The 17268-nt window shown below is 40.0% G+C and overlaps 1 protein-coding gene across 1 annotated transcript in view; it reads left to right on the top strand.

Annotated features, from left to right (window-relative positions):
- Window positions 1-15: 15 nt before the first annotated feature.
- The window catches only part of Cacul1 (CDK2 associated cullin domain 1), an 80556-nt gene continuing 63303 nt past the window's right edge, over window positions 16-17268 (top strand). Inside the window, exon 1 of the mRNA XM_020183364.2 lies at window positions 16-600. Within this exon, the coding sequence (XP_020038953.1) occupies window positions 243-600 (358 nt within the window). The 5' untranslated portion in view covers window positions 16-242. The remainder of the gene's footprint in view (window positions 601-17268) is intronic.

Consider the following 17268-nt stretch of genomic DNA (forward strand, 5'->3'; position numbering starts at 1 on the left):
ACGGCTGCCGCTCCTAGAACGAGAGCCCCGGAGCGCCCACCACAGTCAGCTTTTCCTCCAAAAGAGTCGGCCCGGCGGAGAGCGAGAGGCCCTGCTGCCCTCACTGCCGCGCTCCGTTCCGGCCCCCGGCGATGTGAACTGCAAGAGGTTACCGTGCCGCCCCGCCCCCCCCACCCCCGGGCCCGGGGGTTGAGACGGGCGACAGGTGCCTGTGAGGCGGGCGGGTGCCGGGGGCCAGCAGGATGGAGGAAAGCATGGAGGAGGAGGAGGTGCTCACCTACGAGGCGATGATGGACGACCAGAACCACAACAACTGGGAGGCTGCTGTGGACAGCTTCCGGCAGCCGCCGCCCCCCTTGTCGATCCCAGCCCCTGTCCGAGAGCCTCCGGGGGGCCAGCTGCTGGCCGTGTCCGCAGTCTCGATAGACAGGAAGGGCCCTAAGGAGGGGCTCGCCATGGGGCCGCCACCGCCGCCGCCGGAGGCCAATGGGGTGATCATGATGTTGAAGAGCTGCGACGCGGCCGCCGCCGTGGCCAAGGCGGCCCCCGCCCCCACCCCCAGCTCCACCATCAACATCAACACCTCCACCTCCAAGTTCCGTGAGTCCAGCCTTTCCCTGGCACCCTTGGCTTCTCTCCTCCCCACCCGGACGCCGAACCCACCCCCTGTCGGAGCAGCCCCGCTTTCTTTGTCTCAGACCCGGGTCGCTCTCTCTTCCCCTCCCTCCTTTCCTCCCTCCGGGTCCCCTCCCCCTCGCTGGGTGTCTGCGGCCAGCGCCCGAGCCGCCCTGGCTTCTTGTGTTACCTGGCCTAGGAAGCAGCTTGGTCTGCACGCAGCCCCAGGTTCTGCAAACGCGATCCTTAACGCGACTGGCCATCTCTCAAAGTTAGGCAGCTCTTTTCTCATCTATCCACCCCTTAAAGTTTCACCCTCAAACGCGAATGGAAAGTAAGGCGGCCTGAATTTCTTCGGGGAAGAGGCCTTCTTTCTTTTCTTTTTTGCCTAGCCAGAGAGAAAAAAAAAATTGGTAGCTTGGGGCCTCGTGCTTGCGGTTAGGTCTTCGGGAAACAAGTCGGGAATCTGAAAGTTGACTTGTATCCACATACCTTCTTTTTCTTCTCTACACTTTTTTTGCATGCTGCTGGGATGTTGCTTCCTGGTGCAGTGGGAGCTGAGACAGTCTTTTTGAAACTAATGTGTAAAGTCATTTTTCAGAGAAGAAATTCAGCGTGTGCCCAAACCCAAGATTCTGTTGCACGTTGAACTTTTCTTAGGGATCTGCCTTACCACTCAGTCGCAGGCAAAAGTAATCCGGAATGCCCCCTACCAGGATGTATACTTCCATAGCTAGGAAAAGTGTACTTTTGCTTTGTTTTTTCTCTGTTGGTGGTGGTGTGGTGAAAGTGAATGTGATCATCACAGCCAGGTTTTTCTCCTGTTAGTAACTGCAAGTTTAAAATGGCATCTGGAGATTTCATTTCTAGTTACTAATTTTATCAAGCTGTACCAGTAATTGTCCACTTAGCGGTGGAGAAAGTATTTGCCCTGATGCACATATGTAGTTACAACCTTACACAGAAAGTTTTATGGGAACAGCACACAACTCTATTAACTTGCCTTCAAGATACTGCTTTAGTCAAAGACACAGGTGTGTAGGTGTGATTGGTAAGACTTGTGTATGATTTTCCCTATTGTACATATATGAGGTTAACATTTATATGGTGGTGTTTGTGTGTTAAAGGCTACATTGTGAAACCAGACCTTGTGCAGAGTGGCAGGGTGATTTACCTAGATGCTGAAAGAAGCTTGCATTAGTTCTTAAAGCTCCTCAAAGAGATTTAAAAACAAGCAGAAAGAAGTGAAGTTGAGAACAAGTTTGCCAAACTCAAAATGATTGTTCTTTGAAAAGATTAATAAGCTAGGAAGGCCTCTGATAAGACTGATCAAGGAAGAAAAGAGATGCAAATAAAATAAATGAATGGAAATGCAACTATTAGATTTTAGAAAACATTAATTACTGTGTGCCAATGAATTTTAAAACCTAGGTGAATTAAAACATAATTGTTAGAGCACTTAACTGGGTCGAAAGAAAGCTTGAGTTAGTATTTAATAAACTTAAGTAGTAACCTTAAAGGTCTCCCCTTTCAAAATCTCTGGATCCAGATGCTCTTATAAATGAACTTAAATAACACTTCTTTTTACAAGTCCTAGAAAATGGAAAAAGAATGCCAAGCCCATTTTTGAGGGGTTAGTGAAATCTTGATTCTATAACTAGTTAAAAAGTTTTGTTTCACTTATTAGCATAGAAATGAAAATTGTAGACAAAATTAGTTTCAAATTGAGCCCTGTATAAAAGAATCATGGTTGATAGATTTGTCCTAGGAATGTATGCATGCCCCAACATCTGTAATCTATTAGTGTAATTTCTCATTAGTCTATGAAAGAAAAAATCATGGTTTTCTCAATTGATGCCATAAAACCACTTGAGAAGAGCCAACACCTATTTATGATCAAACTTAGCAAGCTAGGAGTATAATTAGATAAAAGTCATTACCAAAAACCTACAGCAGATAATACTACTAAATGGAGACATTTAAGATACATACTCACTTTAAGATGATAACAAGTTAAGGATGGCCCCATCTCTGTTACTGTTTAACATATAAGACAGGTCCTGGTTAACACTATAAGGGTGGGGAGGAGGAGAGAGAGAAGGTGTTGAGACTGGAGGGGAAGCAGTAAAATTCAGAATTTGCAGAAGTATGATCACTTATCAAGAAGTACTGTTAAAACCAAGAAATAACCTTTTTTTTTTTTTTTTTTTTTTTGATGGTACTCAAGTTTGAACTAAGGGCATCATGCTTGCTAAACAGTCACTCTACAACTTGAGCCACTCCTCCAGCCTCCCTTTTTTTATGTTGAGTATTTTTGAGATAGGGTCTCAAACTATTTGCTCTGACTGGCTTTGAATGAGATCCTTCTGATCTCTGCCTCCTGAGTTGCTAGGATTATAGGTGTGAGCCACTGGCATCTGACTAAGAAAGAAATTTAAACTAGTAAGATTTTACAAGAATTGTTAGATTTAAGAACAACCTATAAAAAATAGTAATATTTACACAACTAGTAAAGGTAGTAAAAAGTAGATGTCATAAACAATAATAGCAACAAAACTATAATAACTCAAGAACACATAGGACCTTTAAAGAGAAACTTTAAAGCTTTAAAAAGGAACTGAGGATGATCTAGATAAGTAGCACATGTGTATATGCTCTTGAATCAAATTACTTAGTATTATAAGAATGTATCATGCTGACCTAGAAATTCAATTTAAATGGCATCCACAGTACATTTGGTTTGTTTGACAAATAATCTAAATCTAAAATTTGTATGGTGGGTGTAATAAAGTTTGTGAATGAGTAAATCACTTTTAAGCATTTGTTTTGGGGGTGACTTGCCTTATCAGAAGTTAAGATAATATTTCAAAGTGGTAATACTACTGGTATAAGTACAAGAACAGAAAGAAAAAAAAAAAGTCCAAGGGAACAAATTAGAGGGCAGAGAATTACCTATGTATATTTGGAGTCTAGGGATGGGCTCATGTGGAGAACAAACTTGACACAATAGCAGGATAACAATGACAGGATAGACAATGAATTCAAAACCTAAATGTATTTTAAAAAAAAAAACCAACTGTACAGTTGGTAGAAAAATGTTGAAGAAGCTCTTTCCCTTGGGATGGGGAAGGACTTATTAAAGATTCAAAAGCCTATACTGTGAAAAATTAGTAAACTTTTTTCTTTTAAACTTTTTTTTTTCACAATTACTTACATGTGTATACATTATTTGGCCACCTCCCCTTCTCCCCAATTAATAGAAAATTTGGTATATAAAAAATAAGAATTTCATTCGGCAAAAGATGAAAGAATAAGATACTTGTAGTGTCTAAAATTGACAGGGAATTTTTGACTAGATAAGAGGCAACATAACAATAAAAGGGCAGCTACTTTTTTTTTTTTTTTTTTTTTTTAGAATGATAGGCTATTAATGAGTAGTTTCCTCTAAAAAAGAACGCATAGGAATAGATGAAGGTATTATTAGAGACATACAGACTAAAACAGGTTGGAATGTCTTTTTGTCTTTAGGTTGACAATAATTAGAAAGCTGAATAGTGCCAGGTGTGGGTGGGAATATTTGGATGTAGGAAAACTTAACTAGCTTGTGGGAATTACAGTGTAGTGAACTTTTGTGCTGTTAGATGCCCAAGGTCTTTGTGGACCAGAAAATGAAAGATAGCTAGTGTGGATGTAGCCCTGAGCCAAGACAGTAAAGGTAGACTGTCAGGTGAAAATGGCGTTTGGTGGTTTCTACCATTGAAATACAGAAAACTTGATGGGTACATGCTAGGTCCCAGTAGTCAAGCCTTGTCTGGATCAGTACTACAGTTCATGCACCACTAGATGTGATTTACCGTAATCCTCATTGTCCAAGACCCATCTCCTCTGCTCTGGCCAATTAGGGTAGTGAAATGGGAATGTCATAACAATCACTGTCAGGTCTTTGAAGTTGGTATCATTCTTTATAATTCCGACTGGCATGTGCTGTTTATTGCTTTGGGTTATTTTGGTAGGTTGGGGCTCCTCTAAGGGGGTTCCATTTGGTCCTCCTACATTATAGCCTTGCCTCCACAGGTCAGGAAAGTATTTTCTGTGTGTTTAGGAACAGGGTAAATTATAGGGTGGGATCATGGATCCACTGGTCCCACTGTGAGATAGATTGAAGCCAAAACATCATTTATTATATGCCCTTCCTGATCTGACTGGTTTACCACAGTGACATTTTGGTCCCTTATGGGTAGTAGATACTATCATCAGCTTAGGAGCCGGTATTGAGTAATCCTTGAAAAAGCTGAGTGATTTCTGTTTTCCAAATATACTGTCTCTTTTTTAAATAGCTGTGTGTTCTGTTGGAAAAGGCTAGAAGGAAGTCTTTTTTTTTTTCCTGTGGTACTTGTTGGTGTTTGAACTCAGGACCTTGGCTTGTTAGGCAGGCACTCAATTGCTTGAGCCATGTCTTCAGCCTAAGGAAGAAGATTTTTAAGTATACTCTTTTTTGTTTTTTTTCAATGGCATTTCAAATTATTTTGCTATTCTACATCGGGTTCCAAAGATGCACTATTGTAGAGTTAACCCACAGTTTTTTGTCCCCAAAGTCTTGTCTTCAGAAGGAAAGATAAATGCATGGGCAATATGACAAATTCTTACCCAGACTTACTGGGACTCATGGGACGTCTACATCCTAGTGATTTAAAAGTATATTGTTATTCTATATCAGAAATAATGGTTCTTGAATAGGCATCTTATATATAAAACACAAACTCAGAGAGGGAAACAAAGCATAAGCATCATTAAGTATGTTCTGGAAGCAAATTTGGAAGCTTTCCTCTCCTGTGTTCTGGGGATCCTGTGTTTGAACAGACTCAGTCTGGGTATTAGCTGAGAACTCTTGGCTTTTCATTGTGGTGGCTCAGTTGTGACCTCTGATATACCTACAGGCTTTTCTTTCCTGCTCCCATTGTATAGATCAATACCTTAGTATTGTGCTTGTCTGTTTTTCCTCAGGACACCATGATTAGCCACCACTAGAGAGCCTAGACATTCCGATAACTGGCCACAGCTGGCCCTGCTTCATATTAAAATAATCATGCTCACTTTATATCTAGGAGTTGTTTCTACTTGTCCTTTGTCACTATGGAATTTTTCCCATTGAAATCATAGAGCCACTTTTAATGGGAATATTAACCATGTTTAACCCAGAAGTGCAAAGGACAACTACTACAGCGTTTTTTTCCCCCCCAAGTATATTAGTGCATCCCTCACTAGTGTACTTCTCAATTCTTTGGTGAAGGGCATTCTCAGCACAGCTTAGGAGTGTGTATAGGGGTTAGATATGCTAAATACACTATATTCCTGTCTGCATAAGTTGATTCATTCCTCCACATACTAAGGAATTTCTTGTGTCACAGCCTCCCTCCCTCCCTCCTCTTTTAATTTTTTCTCATTTTCTTCTCCTTTGTCTTTTTCCTTGCCTTCCTTCTATACCTCTTCTCCCTCTTCCATTTATATTCAATGATATGTACCCATTTTAGGTGTGCATGCAGTTTGATCAGTTTTTTTTACCATGTAACTGGTCTGGGATTTGATTTTATCCTACCTGCAAGCTAAAAGCTAACCTATTACTGTTATTACTGAATGCTGACATTCAGAGACAGAGACAAAGGAATGTATTATTTACAGCACAGCAAGCAGTTTAGGAATCACCATAGTTGCCTAAGTTCCTCTTCCCTTCAAGTTCCACAAGGATGACACACTGTGGCAAGATGGAAGCTTAGTAGGTTTGTGTTACAGCTGAGAACCCAGTGCTTTTACAGAAAACAGTAAGCCATCTTGCTTTGTTTCTGGGGAAGATGTTGCCTCATCTTTCAAGGTTCCTAGGTGCAGAAATAGCCCAGGTGTAAGATGGGTTGTCCAGGGCTTTGTGTTCTTGGCACACTTAGACCTGTAGGAATGTGTGAGGACCAACGAGGAAACATTTCCATCACTCCGGAGTACACCTGTGCTTCTTCACAGCCTGTGGTCCAGGATCTTATAGTGTAGTTCTGTCGCCTTGGATTTATACAACTTTTATTGGTGGAAGTCTTTATTCTACCTTCATTTCCTAAGGATATTTTTATTGGATATAGGATTCTGTATACACAACATTTTTGTTTTGTTTTTCCTATTAACATTCTGAAGATGTCTGTCCATTGTCCAGTGACCCCAGGATCCAGGGTCTGTTTTTTGTCACCAGAGGATTTCATATAGATGGAATCACAATCTATAGTAGTTTGGCTTCTTTCCCTTGCCCTATTTTTTAGGTTTTTCTGTGTTCTTACATGTATTGGATATTTATTTTTATTTTGGCTTTTTATGGCTTTTTTCTCTTTTTGATATACCGTACATTGTTTATCTCTTCCTCATTCAAGTTGTCTTTAGTTTTGGCTTTTATGAATAAAGCTGCCGTGAACAACCATGTATTAGGTTTTGTGTAGGCATAGATTTTCATATAAATACCTACAAGTGGAATTCTTGGGTCACCTATGAATTATATGTTTAACTTTCTGAGAAACTACCAAATTGTTTTCCACAGTGGCTGCCATTGGTAATATATAACAACACCCATTGCTCCAAATATTTTCTGAAACTTGGACTGGCTAGGTTCCTCGTTCTTAGTATTTTGAGTCTTTTTTTCTTTTTTGTGTATGTGTGGTACTGGGCATTGGACTGGACCTTGTGCTTGCTAGGCAAGCATTCTATTATTTGAGGCATGGCATGCCCCAGTCCTTTTTGCTTTTAGGGCATCTTGTGTATTTGGCTGACCACCATCCTATCTCTGCCTTCCAAGTAGCTGGGATTACAGGCATGCTTTGCTGACTATTGTCAGTCTTAACTACTTTTTTTTTTCTTCTTGGTGGGACTGGTGTTTTAATTCAGAGCTTTGACTTCACAAAGCAGGTGCTCACCACTTGAGCTAGACCTCCAGTCCATTGTCAGTCTTAAGTTTTAGCATTTGTAAGAGTGAGGAGTGATATTTCATTGTGCTTTTATTTTGCATTTCCCTTTTACATAGCCTTTGGCTTTTTCATATGATTTCTGATCTTATAATTTTGTGAGAATATGTTCAGATCTTTTGCTCATTTCTGGGGTTGTCTTACTGTGTTTAAAGAATTTATTGCAGCTGGGTGCCCATGGTTTATGCCTGTAATCCAAGCTACCCAGGTGGCAGAGATTAGGAGGATCTCAGTTCCAAGTTAGCTGGAGCAAATGGTTCTTGAGACCCTATCTCGAAATTATGCAACACCACTTGGCAGAGTGGCTCAAGTGGTAGAGTGCCTGTCTAGCAAGCATGAGGCTTTGAGTTCAAACCCCAGTACTGCCAAAAGAATAAAATAAAATGAAGTAAAAGAATTCGTTGCAAAATTTGGCTGTACATTTTGTCAGATAATATATATTTATGAATGTCTTCGCTTTGTAAGTTGTTTTTGCATTAAAAATATCTTCTGAATAGCAGATGTTTTAAATTTTGATGTCAACTAATTTATCAATTTTTTCTTTTATTCCTTGTGCTTTTTGTAATCCTAAGAAACACTTGCCTACCCCAAAGCCAGGAAGATTTTCTCCTGTATTGTGTTTAGATCTATGATCTGAATTATGAGTTGTGTACATGTGTATAGTGTGAGATAAAGATTGAAGGTCCTTTTTCATACAGATGTCTAATTGTGTCAGCACTGTTTGTTGAAAAGATTATTCTTACTGAGTCATTTTGGCAACTTTGTGAGAAAATAACTGACCATATATGTATGGATTTCAATTCTGTCCATAAATCCCTTATTTGGTATATCATGTTTAGGATTGTTGTGTCTTCTTAAAGAATTAGCTGTTTTATCATGATAGAGTGTCTATCCCTGGTAATATTCTTTACCCTGAAGACTGCCTTCCAGGATTTTTACGAATGTTTGTGTGATACATTTTTTTCCAGTTATTTTATTTTTAACCTATTTGTGTAAAGTGCATTTCTTATACACATCCTATGGTTAGATTGTTTTTAGAAAATCTAGTCTGGCAACCTCTGTCTTTTAATTGCAGTAATGAGACAGTTCACGTTTAAGATCAGGTTTAAATCTATTGTCTTGATACTTGTTTTCTCTTAACTCATCTGTTTTTCTCTTTTTAATTTTCCCTTTTCCTTTCTTCTTTTTGGTTATTTTTTATGATTTTGTTGTTTCTGAGTTAGCATGCTCTTTTGCTCTTTGGTGGTTATTCTAGGATTTACAATATGAAAATTTAACTTATAACAGTGTGCCTTCAAATAGTGCTAGACTACTTCACATATGATGTAAAAACCTAATAGCAGTACACTTCCATTTTTTTCTATGCTGTCCTTTGTGCTATTTTTGTCACACATTGCTGTCATATAGTCTGCTTCTATATATATCATAACCAAAGTATGCTTAATAATCTTGATGTGAACAGCCACTTATCTCTTTTTAAATGTGGAGTGGAATTCATATAACATAGAACTAGCCATTTTAGAGCAAGCAGTTCAGTGGCATTCAGTACATCCCAGTGTTGTGCAGCTACTCTCTAGTTCCCAGAACAATGTTCTCGTCCCACGGTGACTTTTCATACCCACTAGGCAGTTGCTCCCCTTTCCTCCCTCCCCTGGCTGCTGCAGCTCCCAATCTGCTTTCTGTCTCAATGGGTTTACCTGTCCTGGGTTTCTTATAGCAATAGAATCATAAGGTGTGGAATTTAATTTTTAAATAATCAAAAACTAGGGAAGAAATCTAAATAGTTACTATTTCTTTTATTGTTCTTTCCTTTGATCCAGGTTTCTGTCTCTTACTTTTCTTTCACTTTAAGACGTTATAGTGTAGTTCTTTTGGCCTTGGATTTATATAGCTTTTGTTTGTGGAAGTCTTTATTTTACCTTCATTTTCTAAGGATATTTTTATTGGATATAGGATTCCATATACATACCTTTTTTGTTTAGTTTTTCCTATTACACTTTCCATTGTCTTCCTGATCTGCATTGTTTCCTATTGACTGTCTGAATAGTCTTTATTCCTTTCTATAAATGTCCTCTTTTTCTGACTGCTTTAAAGATTTTCACTTTATGTTTTCAGCAATATGATTGTGATGCTCTTGGAGTGGCTATGTTTATCTTTTTTGGTGTTTTTGAGTTTCTTGAATTTGTGAGGTTTCAGAAATTTGGAAAATTAGCCCTTTTTTTCACTGCCCCTCCCTCCCATATGTTATAATATGTTAGGTTATTTATTATTATTGTACCATGGGTTACTAAGGCTTGGTTCATTTTCTTTTTGTTTCCTTTCTGTGAATCACTTTGGGTAGTTTTTATTACTGTGTCTTCATGCTCATTGATCCTTTCATTTTCAGTGTCTTATCTGCTCTTAAAGATTCAAGCAGGAAGGGCTGACAGAGTGGCCAAAGTGGTAAAGCACCTGTCTAGCAAGCGTGAGGCTCTGAGTTCAAACCTCAGTACCACCAAAGGAAAAAAAAAATTCAAGCAGGAGTTCCAACTGTTTTTAATGCAGGCTGACATTGAGTCCAGATTTCAGTCATTTCATAGGACAAACTGCTGGGAACCGGACCTAGCTTGTTGAGGTGGTTTGGTGAATAGAGAATCCTTAGCAAGTGCATTCCTTTTGGTAACAAGTGTTACCTAAAGTTGGTTCTTCCTTCCCTGTTTGGCATTCTCACATCAGTTCCCACGTGTATTCCCAGGTTTCTGTCAGTATCAAGTATTGAAGTCTTACAGTTCTTCTGGAATGTAAGCTGTCTGCTGTTCATTTAGGGTTGCTATTTTGTTCCCCGGGAAATCTAATTCTAGAGGACTGGAGGCAGTGAAAGCAGCTCAGAGGTAAGGCATGAGAGAAGCTCCCTTTTGAGGTTTCACATAGTATCATAGTAGGGTCTTCAGTCAAGTGAAGCTAGCTGTATACTGCACAGGAGAGGTGTTTCTTAGACAGAGAAGGCTCAGTGAGCTTTGTGAGGCCAGCTTCTCAGATTGATCAGGTTGTACCATACTGGCTCTATTTTGGGTCTCAGGGTCCTGCTTTTTCACAGTTATTGCCCTGTACTTTCTCGTAAGTTTGTATAGACTGTGCATTAAATTTACATGGTAATTCTACCCTCAGAGCCATTCTCGTCTTGTTTTTTGGTATGTCAGCCTGGTAACTGTAAGAATTAAAAGATCCTTGGATGGGAGCATGACCATCAATTGAGCTAATCTTTTCTTTAACTTTCTGCTGTATCAGACAGCCCACTCTGAAATCCTTGTATTTCTTATTTCCATTATGACTACCATACCAGGATGGCCTGAGTGTTTTTCTGAGAACTTTATTCAAGATGTCCAAGATTATTTAAGTAGATCTTTGCTGCTGCATTCTAAGCACTCCTAGACCATGTTTTCCAGTGGTGCCAGTGTCATCACTGCCTTTAAATCCAAAGAAATGAGAAAACTAAAACTAGCTTCCTAGTTTTTGAGAACCTGTTTCCTGTAAGTACTTTGTCAGTCACAGTTTCCGAGTACTTTGTCAGTCACAGTTCAGTGCAAGAAATCACTCTAGGTGTCCAAAAGCAAGAAGGGGTTTAATACCGGGAATTAGGTGCTTTTCAAATCTTTGGGAAGATTAGAAGGCTGCACGTCAGTGAGGCTGTTCTGCTGAAGCTGCATGCCAGAGAGCAGGCTGCTGCCCTTGTTGCCACTCTCACATCATCACCTGTCCTTCCCTCATCCCCAGAGTTAGTGACCAGACACTGGAACTGCCATGAACTCTCTCATGTCTGTGCTTAGCAGAACCACCAGGAACAATAATGAGTCCTTTGCTTTGATTTGACCCTCTAAATCTCACTCAGATGTGTCTCCCTGGTGGAACCTAATTTTTTACTTTAACTTTCCATTCATGTCAGCTTTCTAAATACCCCGAAATCGCAGGTGCTTACATAATAGCACAGGGTTATTTCTTGCGCTTGCTACATTAGGGGCTGAGAGTTGACTGTGGCTCTTCATGTCTTCTCATTGTGAAGAGCAGACAGCTCTTTTCTGAACTCTGCCATTCTTGGCAGAGATGAAGAGCAGACAGAAAACATTGGCTTTTAGAGCATCTGCTTGGATTAGCACATCTGATGTAGCACATCAGAAGGCCACATCTGCTCATATTCCAAATATATTAGAGTGGAATGGTTCCCTTACTGTGTTGGGGAGGAGAGTATGCAGGACTGGGGTTATGAGGATAAATAAGCATGGAAGGAAGGAAAAAAAGAATGAATGGAGGGATCGTGCATTGACTAATGGTAACGTGCCACAATCTAAGACTTGTTAACCCCGAGCACCACTAATCCCCTCCCACCTGAACACAAACTTCATTCAGAGTATTTTCAGTTGATCTGAAGGAAATTGTTCTGTTTCTAAAATCTTGATTCAAAAGTGTATTAAAAATGGTTTTTGAATTGACTGAAAGGATAACTGATTTTATTAAATCCTAAAGTTCTCCTTTAGTCAACTGGGACCTATTTGCTAGTTTGCAGATGGGTTGAGTCTTTTACAGGAGATCCATTTATGTGCTCAGGTCTTAAAATATGCACCTTTTGCAGCTTCTTTGGTGGTGTTTGGCATCTTGTCTACCAGCTTGCCTGGGGCTATGCTGCAGCACACATCATCCCAATCCTGATCTATTGGCTAAACTACAGGATCTTATTGGGACTTTTGCCTTTCCATTTTCTTACACACATAACTCATGTCATTGGTGAAGTTGTAGGAGAAAGCCATTTTAATGTTTATGTAGGGCTCAGTCCCAAATCCCTAAAGAAAATCAGTGCTGTTTACTTCCTCTGTAAACTGTAAGTGTGAGTTATAGACCATATATAGTCATACTGTAAACTGTTAAGCACTGTGTAAAAATTTATTGTTGTTATCCCATTGCAAGTGACCTACTTTTCTTCCTACTTTTGGCTGTAGATCTGTAATATGTAGTTGTAGGTGTGCTGATTTGGCATCTGAATATTTTATTCAACAAGTGTTTGTTTTGTATTATATGCAGAGGTGAATTTTAGCTTCTGATAATGAATGAGACAGTGTGGGAGATGGTGGAGAGACAGAATGATGGTATATTTTGCTTAAATGCTACCATAATGTTGTGTACATACTTGATAGAATAGAGAACAGAATTCTTATGAAAATGAAGAGAAGTTTGCCAGGAGGATGGAGAGGTAGATAAAAACTGGATTTAGACTTCCTTGCAGAAGGGCAGCCTGTATCAAAGGCCTAGAGTTGAAACTGTTTTTGGAATACAGGGTGTGAGGAGGAAGTGGCACAAATTAAGCCTGGATAGACAGCAATGGCTAGATAGTGAAGGACGCTCCATACTAGAGGAGGGGTTTTCTTTAGTAGAGAAATGGGAGCCAATGAAGGGGATTAGGGAGTCATCTTGGTGAGATTTGCCTTAATGTGAGTGTGGAGAGAATGGAGCTTAGAGGTTGTTTAGGGGTTACAGTGATTGCAGTGTAGGCAAGGCATAGAGGCCTGAGCAAGTAAAGCTTTGGAAGCAAGGAGGTTTCAGATTTTGGAGATACTTAGGAACTAGAGTCTACAAAATTGGAAGGGAGGGAGGGAGGATGAATAGTCAAGATTGATTGTTGGTTTGGATGACTTGGTAGCTGGCCCTGACTTTGACCCAGGTTTAGAGGAAATAAAGGTGTGGGTGTGCATGTCTCTTTTGAAGGGCATTCAGGTAGAAAGGTCCAGAAGCACTGGGTAACTCCTGGGCTTTCTCATTTCCTGTGCTTTAGAATATTAGAAATCTGAAATAAAAATTTAATTTCAATGTATTTCTTTTTCCATTTTTGAGAATTTGAGATTCACTAGACTTGTTGGCTTTAAAACAAACAAACAAACTTTGCTCTAAAATAATACAGGTTTATAATTTAAAAACCCAAATTGTATGAAAAGACAGAAAATCAGTGGCTCCCTGCCACACCCCTACCCATTCTCAAAGAAAGAGAATTTGAGAATTTGCCTTTGATTGATTTAGCTATTCTGGTATTTGTCCACACTCCTATGTGGTAATATGTTGTTGTTGCTTAGTTTATCACCTTTCTACTGTATATTGTTGGTTTCCTCTGGTTTAAGATGAGAATTTAATTCTCCTATACGTTTATTTACCTCAATCTCTCAAATTCTTGTGATACTACAAGTTTTGGTTTAGTCAAAAAGCCGTATTTATAACAATGTAAATATTCACTGAAGGGCCTAAAGCGTACTCAGTTACGTTTTCTCTCACTAGAACTTGCCTTTTAGTTTCCTTGTTTGTGCTTGCGTAAGTTTTGCTGGGCTTATTCTTAAAACTTTCCAACAACTTCATTAGATTCACCATCTAATGAATGGTGTATTTGAAATGCTCAAAACAAATTGGTTTTTGTCTACCTGTGAAGCTGTCATTCCTTTTGCTCTTGTTTATTTCTTACGGCCAATGCGTGGTTGCCAGTCTTCAACTTCCCAGGTAGATGGAACGATTGCTTTTTTTTCTTTTAAACAAACAAACAGGTCTCACTCTGTAGCCCAAGCTGCTGTGCAGTGCTCCTGCCTCAGCCTCCCGAGTGCTGGGATTATGGGTGTGTACTTAGTGGTGATAACACTCAGGATTTAGTACATGCTGAACAAGAGACAAATGCTCTACCACTGAGCTAAACCCCCCAGCCCCTATGATTGCTTATGTGTTCCTTTTTCCATTTGCACCTATGTGTGTAAAACATGTCTTACAGTAGCTTCCTAACACAGAGAATGTGGATGATAAAGTTTCAGGTGTTGCCTATCTGTAAATGCTCCTTTCGGCTCTTTTTTTTTTTTTTTTTTCCTTCAGTACTGGGGTTTGACTCAGGGCCTACAACTTGAGTCATTCCACCAACCCTTTTTTGTGAAGGGTTTTTAAGATAGGGTCTCAAGAACTGTTTGCCTGGGATTGGCCTTGAACCACTAACCTCCTGATCAGCTTGGATTACAGGTGTGAGCGACAGGCACCTGCTGCTTTCATACTTGATCATACTTGATTGATGGTTTGGGTTTAGAATTCTGATAGTTGGCTTGGATTTTTTTTTTCCCCCCTTGTTTTAAGGCTAGGCAAATACTCTTATCAATTGAGCCATACTCTCAGCTCTTTGGTTTGTATTTTGTTTTTGAGATAAGGTATTGTTAACTTTTGTATCCTCCTGCCTCACTGCCTTAAGACTCCCAAGGGATTACAGGTGTGCACCATCATGCCCAATTTGCCTTTTTATTTTTTTTTTTTGTGGTGGTACTGGAATTTGGTTTTGGCAAGTGCTCTACCACTTGAGCCACACCTCCAGTCCTTTTTGCTTTTAGTCATTTTTTAGATAGGGTCTCACAATTTTTGCTCAGGGCTAGCCTTGAACCAAGATCCATCTACTTTTGCCTCCTCAAACTGGGATTATAGGCATGAGTTGCCATACTTGGTGATGCCTGGGAATTTTAAAAATATGGCTTCATTGACTTTAAGCTTGCATGTTACAATGAGTGGAGAAGTCAAGTGCCTTTTCAATTCCTGTTCTTTTTGCATGTAGCACTTTTTCCCCCTTGAGATAGTTTCTGGGATCGTTTCTTACATTAACATTTCAATATTTCCAGTCATTTGTTGAACTTCTTGTTTTGACCATCTAAATCTGCTAACTATATTTTGGTATGTTCTATTTCTGTTAATGCTCTGGGAGAGTTCCTTGATGTTTATTCATCCTTCTGTTGGTTTTTAACACTGGCTGTATTCTCAATTTTAAAGCATCTGGATTGCTTCTTTTTCATGGCAGTGTTTTTATCTTTCTGGCATATATACAGTTTTTACCCATTCCCTCACCACTCTATCATGATTTATCCCTCCCAGTTTAAGTGCCCTTATCAGTTCCCCTCCCCCAACATCTACAAGCTGATACAAAAGCAAGCTGCTAGGGCTAAATGCCTTGCCTTGAAAATGGACCACTATTGACTTTATTTCTAATAGCAATTACAGTGGTTTTTTTTTTTTTTTAAGAATTTTTCTTCTGTTCTCTGACTTTTTTGTTGTTGTTTTGATCTTCCATTGTCTTTTTGCAAATTTCATTAATTCTGAGCTGTCTATTCATATGTAAAATTGAAAATGGTGACTTGGTGTTTCTCTGCTTATGGGGGGCCTTATTATGTCTGAAGTGTTGGGCTTTACATTAGCCCAGTTGGATGCAGAGCTCCTGTTTAGTGGAGGAACTGCCAAATGTTAGTCTGTGAATGTTTTCTGGGTGTTCAGTTTCTGTAGAGAGGCCTGTCCATTCTGAGACAAGGTGGGTGGGGAGGTGGAGCAGGAAATAAAGTGCATTTTCTTGGCTGATGGCCTCTAGAGTTAAAGAGGAGCAGGTAGACATTTGGGCACTTGTGATGTTGACTTTTGACTTTTACTTTATCCATCAGCCCTTGCCTTCACACTCCCCATCCCTTCCCTCCATGTTATCATGTCTCCAAGTCCTAAGACTTTGTCTTTCAGTTTTTCCACAGACCAACTCTTCTTCTCTAGCTTCTTTTTACTTTCTAAGTCTGCACGCTTTTCCAGCCAGTCTCCATCCACCCTCTACCCATTTGCACCTTTGCCGGTAACCACGTTCATTGTATCCTGTCCTCAAGTGCTGCCAGGCCAGATTAGCTGTCTGGTCATTGGAATCTGCCTCAGTACTTGCCTTTTGCTGCTACTTCAAACAAAGTCAAATGTTCTTGGTCTTGGCCAAGGAAAGAGACTGCCCTGTTTTAATTTTTGGAAGACACCAGAGAATTTTAAAACTGTGGCAAATCATAGCATAGTTTATAGAAAGCAAATACTTTCTATTTTTAATTTTGAATATTTTGAATTTTGTGAGATGTGTTTGTTGGAACTGGTATCATAATGTATATATGTTGCGGGAGGTTGCTAGCTGAGATACGGGACACTGAGGCAGTTTAGCAGGAAGCAGTGTTTTATTGTGCCAGCACAGACCCAGCGGACTTGTGTCCAAAGACTGTGCCCTGAGAACAAAAAGGGTCTCACCTTATGTACCCTTGCAAGCAGGTTAGAGAGACAATATAATAAAAAAACACGGTTTAACACACATATGGTTACATGCAATTCTATAGGCTACTTCACCCTAATGCTACATGACCTTCTTTGTTGGAAATGTAGGCCCCAAAATGACCACGTGGAGAGGAGTGATCTGGCCAAGAGATTCTTTATTGCTGGATGGGAGAGGGAGAGAGCCAAGGGGGGGGAGGCAGGGGCTTAAATACTCCTCAGTGAGACTCAGCATGATCTGATTGGTTAGGAGCTTATGGTTCATGCTGATTGGAGGTTGGGGCAGAAGGAGAATTCAAGCTAGACTTGAGGCAGGACCGTGACCCTGGAAAACAGAAGCTTAAGGTTGCAGTAAGAACTGAAACCTATCAGTGCTATTATTGCCAACATTCCTCCCTTTTTTGTTTGTTAAGGAAGGGGAGCTTTGTGTTCGCTCTGGCTTCTTTGAGCTGGCAAGGGGTGGCGTAGGGGAAGGGAGGGTTAGTTGGCAAACAGTGTTGGGGTGGTGAGTCTCATGATGGTATACACCCAGGCTCTGAAAATGAAGATTTCCTCTTCCCTGAAGTTGATGAAG

This window comes from Castor canadensis, chromosome 7 (genome assembly GCF_047511655.1).
Source record: "Castor canadensis chromosome 7, mCasCan1.hap1v2, whole genome shotgun sequence".
NCBI classification, from domain to species: domain Eukaryota; kingdom Metazoa; phylum Chordata; class Mammalia; order Rodentia; family Castoridae; genus Castor; species Castor canadensis.